The following is a 10,151-nucleotide window of genomic DNA, read 5'->3' as shown; positions in this document are numbered from 1 at the left end:
GGTGGTGTGACTCAGGTCATCCTTTGTTTTCTTTTTTTCTTATTTTTGCATGCATCCACACTACAGTCTAACTAATCTTTCACCTGTTGGGATTATCTTCTTTTTTTGTTTCTTAATGTTAATGTGTTTTGTGTGTTTTTGCTCTCTATGTTTATCCTATAATTATTATTGCTACTCCATTGTGTGTGTGTGTGTGTGTTCTTGGAGACTCACTCTGTGTGTGCACCTGGGCTTGCACTGTGATGATGAGATGTTTTTTTTTGCAGTGATAGGGAAATAATAATAAGAGATTAATTTATATTTATAATTGCGTATATACACATATGGACTTACACCCATAGTTGGTGTATATTTCTGTGTTTACTGGGTAAATTGGGCTAATGGTTAATATGTTTTTCTTTGCTTGATGCGTTTGCTGGGTGGTTCAGCCTTTTTTTTGAAATATTTCGGACTGTGGGCGTCATTGTTTTTTTTGTTTTTACTTTTACTGAGGTTATTGCGCTGTACTGCATTCTTTTACTGATAGGTTTTACTTTTACGATGTGAGTTTCCATAGTGGTAATCGTTTTGTGTGTCCTAACATGTTTGATACTTCATTTATTTATTTTCTTTTTTGCTTTTTTAATTCTCTTTCTTTCTAGATCAGTGCTTTTACGCAAACCAAACCCTTTGTCTCTCTCATGATGATGCGCCGTGTGATGTGTGTGTTGGCCGTTGTGCTGTGCTGCACCTGCGGGTATACCATGACGGCTGCTGCTGCTGATTGGAGTGATTTTCTTGGAACAGCAGCCTGTAATTCTACATTAAGTCAAAGTGAAAAAACTGCTGGTGGAGTAAGTTGTGCGAATTGGACTTCTCATGGGTTTGTTAAAGGAGTATCGGAACGCTCCAGTGAATTAACCTCAAACCGTCAAGTAAAAGGGAAGGCAGAAGAGAAAAAATTGGAAGAACAGAAAGATCCACAAGAGCTACATGAAGTTGATTCTTCACTGCACGTAGGAAAGCAAGAGGGGAAGCTGGGGAATCAATCGAAAGGGGCTGAAGTGGATGCACGTGTTTCTCAATCAAGCTTGAGCGATCCAGCACCGACATCTTCCGGTATACTTGCGGGTTCTGGGGCACAAGATGGTGGTCATACTCACGTGGAGGAAGTACGTGAACCGGAACCAACAGAATCTTCGAAAATATCTCGTAACGTTGAGGTGCCTCAAGGTGATCCAAGAGCACCGAGTAACACATCTGATAACAGTACACCTGCCGACCTTAATCTTACCCAGCAATCTCCAGAAGCTGTAAATGCGACTGCTGCATCAAACTCACAAGAAACCAATTCCACTACTCCACAGAGCCCTGAGAGCAACGTCACTGATGCACCAACCACCACTCCATCTTCATCTTCTGTACCCAATTCAGATATCAACACCATCACTTCCACCGTACTGAAGAAGGCTAATGTTGACAGCAGTGTCAGTTCAGCGTGGATGCGCACTGCAGCACCGCTGCTGATTGTGGCTGTGTTGTTCTCCGCTACCGTGTACTGAACGGTGGGTCTCATCTGAGGGCAAATAATAATAATGGTTAAACTAACATAATCATATTTGCGTACATACCCCATGGGTGAATAAATTAATAATCTGTTTACCAGCTTTCTTTTTGAATTCGAATTTCTTTTCTTTTACTTTTATGTGTGTGTGTTCTTCTTGTAATAATTTCATTACTTGCTTTTTCCGCTGCGTGTGTGTGTGTGCAGACAGCTGGGCGGTTCTGCTCACTGACGGTATACATGTCTTGCTAGTACACCCAGATGTGTGTGTGGAGTAATTTAATATATAAACTAGAGCCATGGGGTATTGTGTGTGCTTGGCTCTCTCTCTTATTTGGGTATTCTGTGGTGTTCTCTTTTTCTTCTATTAAGGGACATATTATTATCATACAAGCGGGATATTTCTTTTTGTTGGTTTTCTCTGCCGCTTCTCCTCTCTCTTGCCAATGTGAGTATTTGTGTGTATCCACTCTCTATATGTGTCTCTTTCTTTTTCTTTTTATTATTCTCACTCTTTCCATTAGACCTGTGAACTCAAGTGACGAGAACAACAAGAAGAGTGACGCTAATGATAACGAGGATGACAAACCTGTGTTAACTAATCCCACTGCTGCTGGTGATGGTTGTCTGTGTCTGAAGTTATTGCAAGATATGCATAACGCCCTGTCCTGTTCTTCTTCTATTCCAATATCTACTGTTGTGGAGCCACATAACTTGCGTGTAGTGGAGGATTACACTCCTCTCTCTGTGGGTGGTTTTATGGCAACTTCTGCAGAGACCATCTTGAACAGTGCCCATAATGTGCGACCAGGGGATATTATGTGTGTTGGGTGTCCTCCACCATCAACAATGAATCGTCATTTGACTGTTCATTCTGTTTCTCCTGTTGATATTGTTGCTGCTGCTGCTTCTTCCGGTTCTTCCGGTTCTTCTAGTACTGCTGGCATGCAGTTTGTGAAGGAGACGGATCTCACCGAGGAGGAGAAGCTGTACGGTAAGCGTCTCTCTCTTGTGATATGCTGCGGGAGTTGTTTGAAGTGGGCTGTGTGGATAGTGCCACAAACTCGCTGGAGGCCATCTTTATTGATGGCACACGGCAGAAGTTGAAGGTGTTCGCTGTGCGGCCGGCCGGTGTTTCTGGAGAAGGAACTATTTCGCAAATGGAAGAAGGATGCGAGTACACGTCCGGTGCGAACTGTGTACGTGGGATTGGAGGGACGTGCCTCAACGCCAACACCACCTGTTGCATCTCCATCTGTACATGATGGGAGTAACAGTGACCATAACCATATGAATGGTGCTAAGCAGGATGGTAATCATAATAACAATGATTATATTAAAAAGAAAACAATGGTGATTTTTCTTTTGTGTTTTGTTTAAAGATTGATGATGTGCTGACTCTACTAGTCTTGTTTGTTTGTGTTTTTCTTCATAATTGCTGTAACTGGATCACTTATAATCCACATTGTTGACTGTTCTCAAAATTTTGTGTCACACTCTCTTACACATGTAGATATTTACATTATTATAAAATTCAACCATGAGCACGGAATCTGAATTGGAGGCCAAATACGATGCCGCCGTCAAGCGCTATGAAACCGCTAAACAAGCCGAGACAGCTGCTAAGAAGGAAAGGGATGAGAAAGAGGCTTGTGTACGGAAAACACAGAAGGGCACCAAACAATATTTTCTCGCTTGGGCAGAAAAACACAGGGCAGAAATCGTTTTTACTGAAAAGGTTGAACAAAGATGTGATGCTGAGTATAAGAGAGATTTGTGCTATGCAGATTGGATGAAATACAGGCACGGAGCTGACTCCAAGGAAGCACAAATAGCCCAGCATCGCGCAGAGTTGGCTCGCACAATGGAGTTTGTTTACAGTGGAAGCTCTCCATATTGGATAAAATGGGACAAGTTGTGTAGCAAAGTTTGGTGGGTGTATTATCTGCTCAAGGCGGAAGGTTATGACAACGTCGCAGATGAGCTCAGAAGCGCAAGAAAAGTGTTTTGTAATCGTATAAAAGAAGAATCCAATGGTAAAACCTTTCGCAATGCTCGGAATGCAGCCTTAGTAGCGTTGAAGAAATGGGAGAAAGAAGATGCTCGTGTTGCCTGGGATGAGGCCAAACCAAAGTACGACACTGCGTTAGCCAAGTGGAATGAGTTCAAACCAAAAGGAGAAAAATTCGCGGAAGAGTTGGAGAATGAAAAATATGAACTTGTGAAAAACTCTTTGACAGTGTACGCTATTGTAAGTAAGTGTAAGAGTAGTGCGTTGAAGAATGACCTCGATCGGAAAAGTCAAACGATTGATGATTTAAATGATCAACTGGACCAGAAGGATGATCAGATCGCTGCGTTGAACAATAAACTACACCAAAAGAGTCAAGAACATAAAGAAAATCGCACATGGATAGGATCGTTGATCCACACGAATCAAACATTGGCCAATTCGCTATGTAAACAGGTTGAAAGACCCGATACTTTCCAACCTCTTACACTGGTGGAAGAGTCTCAAAATTGGTTGGAAGGGAAGACGTCCTCGCATGCAAATTTGGCAAATTGGATCCAGAAAAAAATTGCCAAAATGGCAGCGTTGTAAAAGGATGAAGTTACCGCTCGTAATAAGTATAAGCATGAGTTTTATGATTCGATCAAAGAAATTGAGAAGCATCGCTTATCGCTTAAAGTGGTGTTGAGTGGGTGGATACTTGAATAGTTTTTCAACTTCTTAACCTCCACAAAATTATGTGTAAAGAAACGGAATAACAGCAGTTTACATACTCGACTTTTCCCTAAACAATTTATACCATGAAATCCCCTATGTTGATATTATTCATGCAATTGTTAAATCTAACCGCAGGCAGAGGGGCTAAATCGAAGAAAAAAAATGGAAATAATAATTGAATTACAAAAGAACTATGATGACACTGTCCAGTGTTGTAAAGCCACCGAACAGGTTGAGGAAGCTGCTGAGAAGAAGGAAAAGAAAGAAAATAGACGGCGCTCTCTTGATGCTGCTGATATTTGTGGAATAAATACAAAGGAACTGCCACTGCTGCTCTCTCTGTGTGCTGAGCACTGTGGTGGGGACCCTTCCAGAGAGTGTTGGCAATCACTTGTTTACTGCTAATAATAATAATATAATTGCTACTGTGTTTTTGTACATGGAGCACCGAGAAAATAAATCCCGATGACACCCACTGGAATGAGGTGCATCAATTTGTGTGGAAATACCTAATCTTTTTTCATTTTTATACTTGTAAGCAGATTATTGTTGTGCACCTTGTGGTGTATCTCACTCTGCAATTGTGTGGTTCTGGTAAATGATATCTCTTTTCTTTTTTATTTGCTTTCACATTATTTCTGAGCGGGATAACATATAATTTGCTTAATATAGTGGGGATACTAATTATAATGGGGACAGGGAGAAGCCAACAGAGAGATTTATGCATTATCCGTTGTTTTTATTGCTTCTCTCTCTCTCTGTGTGGCTATCTCTGCAATATTACCAAACGATATTTAATTTGTTTATTATCTTTTCTTTTTTATTTGGGATTGGATGGAACTTCATTTTGTTTGAATAATGGGTATTTTCCTTAATATGCATCTACCTCCGTTATATTCATGGTTAACTCCATATGTGTGTGTAGTAATAGCGGTGTACTGGTGCTTTATTGTTTTCTCTTCCTTCTTCTTCTTCTTCCACACTCCATCGAATATACCTGTGAACTCAAGTGACAAGGAGGATAACAAGAACAAGAAAAAGAAGAGCAATGATGATAATGATGCGCCGTGTGATGTGTGTGTTGGCCGTTGTGCTGTACTGTGCCTGCAGCTCTACTATGGCCAGTGAAGTGGGAACCGCATTGGGTGGACTTGCTCCCACGTTTATGGATTGGGGTGCACCTGTTACGTTTGCGTCACCCTCAGGGAGGACAGAACAATCCACTGGGACAAGAAGGAACAATGACGACGTAACCCATTCTCATGGTAGTGGAGTGGTGAATGAAGGACTCGCCGATAGGAGAACAGAAGTAAATGCAGAGGAGATGCGACCCGAAGGCGCTCCACGTACTCAAGTGCCTGGTAAGGACGGTGGACTCTCCAAACCTCAAGATTCTTCCGATCATTCCCATGGAAGTGAGGCAGGTGAAGTAGAGCATGGAGCATCGGTAGTACAAGGTGAAGTATCTTCTCCTGTTCAGAGTGAAGTGAGTACGTTACCATCAACAGGTACTGCAGGCACACACAAGAAAGAACAAGAGGTTAAACAAACACAAAGCCAAAATAACGGGACTGATCCTGCTACACACGGTACTGAAGAGGCACCAAGCAACACATCTGATAACACTACACCTGCTGACCCCAATCCTAACCAGCAATCTCCTGAAGCTACAGGTGCAACTGCTGCATCAAACTCACAAGAAACCACTTCCACTACTCCGGCTATCACCGAGAACACTACCACAGAAGCACCAACCACCACTCCATCTCGTGTTCCTGTACCGAACGCAGAGATCAGCAACAACATCGCCTCCACAGTGCAGAAGAACAAACCCATTGTTGACAGCAGTATCAGTCCTGTGTTGATGCGCACTGCAGCACCGCTACTGATTGTGGCTGTGTTGTTCTCCGCTACTGTGTACTGAACGGTGGGACTCATCTGAGAGCAAATAATAATAATAATGGTAATCCTAACATAATCATAATTGCGTATACCCCCATGGGTGAATAAATTAATAATCTGTTTACCAGCTTTTTCTTTTAATTGGAATATCTTTTTTCTTTTACTTTTATGTGTGTGTGTTCTTTTTCTAATAATTCCATTACTTGCTTTTTCCGTTGTATGTATGTAGAAAACTGGGCTGTTCTGTTCACTGACGGTATACATCTCTTGCTAGTACACACAGATGTGTGTGTGTGGAGTAGTTTAATATAAAAATTAGAGTCATGGACTATTGTGTGTGTTCGTGGAGACTGTCTCTGTGTGCCTGGGCTTCCACTGTGATGATAATGATAATGAACTGCTTTTTGCAATGTGGGAAAACAGGAAATAATAATAACAGATGAATTTATATTTATAATTGCGTATATATACACATACATATAGACTTATACCCATAGTCGGTGTATTTCTGTGTGTTTACTGTGTAAATTGGGCTAATTAATAATATTTTTTTCTTTGCTTTAGTGTGCGTGGTTCATTCTGTGCTTTTGCCCTGCACGGTTTTCGGTAATCTGTTTTATAAGAGCAAAGAAAAAAAATAGTAGTTAATATAATTTGTATTCGTAATTACTTGAGCACACCAGCATACTCAGTGGTCTGTGAGTTATTTTTGTGCGATTTGTCAGCTTCTTAATTTGTGTTTTTGTTCACGTTTTCTTTGCTTTGGTGCTGTGTGCTTTTTCCTGCATTGTTGTGTGTTGGAGTGTTTTGTGCGGTGAGAAAAAATGATAAAGAATACACATATATATTTGTAATTGTGTTTGGTCCTACAGGAAGAGTCATTTTTGATGTATTTCTTTGCTTTCTACTCTTTTGATGGTTGCACTCTTTAATTTCTTTTATTTTCTTTTGAGGGGTTAATTGGGATTTTCTGTTTGTTATTGGGTACTGTGTGCGTTTTTACTTTAATTTGGGTATTATATGAGTTATGGTTGCAGCGTTCTGCAATGTGTGTGCTTCTGCTTTAATTGTTGTGTATTCTTATTTTCTTGTTTCCATTGGTTCTATTTGCTTCTGGTTTTCTACCTGGTTTTCTGTGAGTGATTGAAGTAAGACTACTACAAGAAGTATTGTAATGGTAATGATGCGCTACGTGCTGTGTATCCTCGCTCTCCTGCTCTCCTGTGCGTGTGTGCACGTCCTCGCTGAAGAAGTGCCTGCCGCCGATCTTTCCGACCAAGTCCCTGATACGGAGAGTGAGACGAAGATTCTTCTTCAAGGTACTCCTGTCGCCCAAGAAGATACTCCTCAGTGCACTAATGGTACTACTACTGATGCTCCTGAATGTGCGAAAGCTAAACTTGAACGTCAGGAAACACCTGGACTTGATAATGGGGATCCTAAGTGCACTGGTGGTACTACTGATTCTTCTCGTTCTTGTACTCCTGCTGCTGTGGAACCTGGACGTGTTGATGGTTCTGAGTGCCCTCATGCTACACCTGAAACTACTGAACGTACTTGTAATACTCCTGTATTACAAGAACCGTCAGTTTCTCGAGCACAACAACAACAGCAACAGCAACAACAAGAACAAGCAGATCAAAATCGTGGGAGCACAGGTAGTGACAGTGACTCAGCAGGAAGGAAAGACCCAGGGAATACGTTATCCACAGCAGGTAATGTAGACTCACAGAGCCCACAACAAAACACTCAAGAAGTACAGGCATCAGCACCAACTGAAGACACAACCTCATCTGGAGACGGTGGTTCCAACAATACCAACCCACAAACTCAATCGGAAGGTGCAACTGAAGGTGGTGACAGTAATACCAGTAATCAGACTACTGCAGTTGCAGGTACGACTGCCACAGAAGGTTCACAGGGGAATGACAATGCTGAGGAACCAACCACCACCACCACAACAACAACAACAACACTTCCTCTTGAACTCACAAACAACAAGAAGGGTGATGCAGACAGCAGCAGCAGTATCAGCAGTTCTGTGTGGGTGCGTGTGCCACTACTGATTGTGGTTACACTGGCCTGTATTCTTGTGTGCTGATTGTAATGGTGCTATGGTGTGACTCAGGTCATCCTTTGTTTTCTTTTTTTGCATACATCCCTACAGTCTAACTAATCTTCCACCTGTTGGGATTATCTTTTCTTTTTTTTTTTTTGTTTATTAATGTGTTTTGTGTGTGTTTTTGCTCTCTATGTTTATCCTATAATAATAATTATTGCTACTCCATTGTGTGTGTGTGTGTGTTCTTGGAGACTCTCTCTCTGTGTGTGTGCACCTGGGTTTGCACAGTAATGATGATAATGAACTGCTTTTTGCAGTGAAAGGAAATAATAATAACAAATGAATTTATATTTATAATTGCTTGTATATGCACAGATATAGATTTATACCCATAGTTGGTGTATATTTCTGTGTTTACTTGGTAAATTGGGTTAATGGTCAATATCTTTTTCTTTGCTTGATGATTTTGCTGGGTGGTTCACCCTTTTTTGAGATATTTGTGAATGTTGGCGTTTTTTTTTTTACTCTTACTGAGGTTATTGCCTTCTTTAACTGGTAGGTTTTACTTTCACGATGTGAGTTTCCATAGTGGTAATCGATTTGTATGTCCTAACATGTTTGATACTTCAGTTATTTTTTTTTTTTTTTTGCTTTTTTAATTGTCTTTCTTTTTAGATCAGTGTTTTTACTTGAAACAAAACTTTTGTTTCTCTCATGATGATGATGATGAGCCGTGTGATGTGTGTGTTGGCCGTCGTGCTGTGCTGTGCCTGCGGGTATACCATGAAGGCTGCTGCTGTTGTTTCTTCTCCTCGGCCTGATGCTGTTCGTGCTGTTACTACTGAGGAACAGCCAAAGAAGTTTAATACTAGTGGTATGTTTGGATGGGAAGATTTTCTTATAAACGCAAGCATTAAGCATATGTGTAAGCACCCTAATACTACTGTTGATAACGTAAAGTGTTCGGCGAGGGGACTTCCTGAGACGGCAAGTAATGTGGCGGATCATGATAGTGGATTAACCTCACAGAATCACGAACAACAGCAAGGAGACACAAACATGGAACAACAAGGAGGTCGTCAAGAACAAGCAGCAGGACCATCGATACCAAATCAACCTGATGTTGTGGCGCCATCCGAAGATCGTGTGTTGGAAGAAAAACCACAAAATGGAATGGAAGACGGCAAAGCAGTAAAGCCTTCCAGTGCCTCTGAAGATGAAGAACACAAACAGGAAACAGAAGCAACAGACGGTGCCACTACAACACAAAGCCAAAATAACGGGAGTGATCCTGCTACACACGGTTCTGCAGAATCACTGAGCAACACATCTGAAAATAGTACACCTGCCGACTCTAATCTTAACCAGCAATCTCCAGAAGCTGCAGGTGCAACTGCCGCATCAAACTCACAAGAAACCAATTCCACTACTCCGACGAACCCCGACAACACTACCACAGAAGCACCAACCACCACAACATCTCCTGTTCCTGTACCCAACGCAGAGATCAGCAGCACCATCGTTTCCACTGTACAGAATAACAAGGTTAATGCTGACAGCAGTCTCAGTCCTGTGTGGATGCACACTGCAGCACCGCTGCTGATTGTGGCTGTGTTGTTCTTCTTTACCGTGTACTAAACGGTGGGACTCATATGAGGACAAATAATAGTAATGGTTAAACTAACATAATCATAATTGCTTATATACCCCATGGGTGAATAAATTAATAATCTGTTTACCAGTGTTCTCTTTTAATTCGAATTTCTTTTCTTTTTACTTTTGTGTGTGTGTGTTTGTTCTTTTTCTAATAATTCCATTATTTGCTTTTCCCGTTGTGTGTGTGCAGAAAACTGGGCTGTTCTGCTCACTGACGGTATACATCTCTTGCTAGTACACACAGATGTGTGTGTGCAGTA

At 41.3% G+C, this 10,151-nt stretch overlaps 6 protein-coding genes across 6 annotated transcripts; all 6 read left to right on the top strand.

Annotated features, from left to right (window-relative positions):
- Positions 1-680: 680 nt before the first annotated feature.
- Positions 681-1,541, top strand: TM35_000151790 (uncharacterized protein; the record flags this gene model as incomplete). Its single annotated transcript, XM_029025831.1, has 1 exon — positions 681-1,541. One exon carries the CDS (start codon positions 681-683, stop codon positions 1,539-1,541), a length of 861 nt encoding a protein of 286 aa, XP_028882814.1.
- A 479-nt stretch (positions 1,542-2,020) lies between these two features.
- TM35_000151780 (Trypanosoma vivax) lies at positions 2,021-2,650 on the top strand (the record flags this gene model as incomplete). The annotated part of the gene is made up of 1 exon (XM_029025830.1): positions 2,021-2,650. The coding sequence occupies one exon, from the start codon at positions 2,021-2,023 to the stop codon at positions 2,648-2,650; it is 630 nt and encodes a 209-aa protein (XP_028882813.1).
- Positions 2,651-3,083: 433 nt separating this feature from the next.
- TM35_000151770 (uncharacterized protein) lies at positions 3,084-4,145 on the top strand (the record flags this gene model as incomplete). The annotated part of the gene is made up of 1 exon (XM_029025829.1): positions 3,084-4,145. The coding sequence occupies one exon, from the start codon at positions 3,084-3,086 to the stop codon at positions 4,143-4,145; it is 1,062 nt and encodes a 353-aa protein (XP_028882812.1).
- A 1,183-nt stretch (positions 4,146-5,328) lies between these two features.
- Positions 5,329-6,195, top strand: TM35_000151760 (uncharacterized protein; the record flags this gene model as incomplete). Its single annotated transcript, XM_029025828.1, has 1 exon — positions 5,329-6,195. The coding sequence occupies one exon, from the start codon at positions 5,329-5,331 to the stop codon at positions 6,193-6,195; it is 867 nt and encodes a 288-aa protein (XP_028882811.1).
- A 1,152-nt stretch (positions 6,196-7,347) lies between these two features.
- TM35_000151750 (uncharacterized protein) lies at positions 7,348-8,274 on the top strand (the record flags this gene model as incomplete). Its single annotated transcript, XM_029025827.1, has 1 exon — positions 7,348-8,274. One exon carries the CDS (start codon positions 7,348-7,350, stop codon positions 8,272-8,274), a length of 927 nt encoding a protein of 308 aa, XP_028882810.1.
- Positions 8,275-8,949: 675 nt separating this feature from the next.
- Positions 8,950-9,873, top strand: TM35_000151740 (uncharacterized protein; the record flags this gene model as incomplete). Its single annotated transcript, XM_029025826.1, has 1 exon — positions 8,950-9,873. One exon carries the CDS (start codon positions 8,950-8,952, stop codon positions 9,871-9,873), a length of 924 nt encoding a protein of 307 aa, XP_028882809.1.
- Between the last annotated feature and the right edge of the window lie 278 nt (positions 9,874-10,151).

This window comes from Trypanosoma theileri (assembly GCF_002087225.1).
Source record: "Trypanosoma theileri isolate Edinburgh chromosome Unknown TM35_Tth_15_V1, whole genome shotgun sequence".
In the NCBI taxonomy this organism is placed as follows: domain Eukaryota; phylum Euglenozoa; class Kinetoplastea; order Trypanosomatida; family Trypanosomatidae; genus Trypanosoma; species Trypanosoma theileri.
The sequence above is the reverse complement of the archived record's forward strand: the minus strand, read 5'-3'. Positions and strand labels throughout refer to the sequence as shown.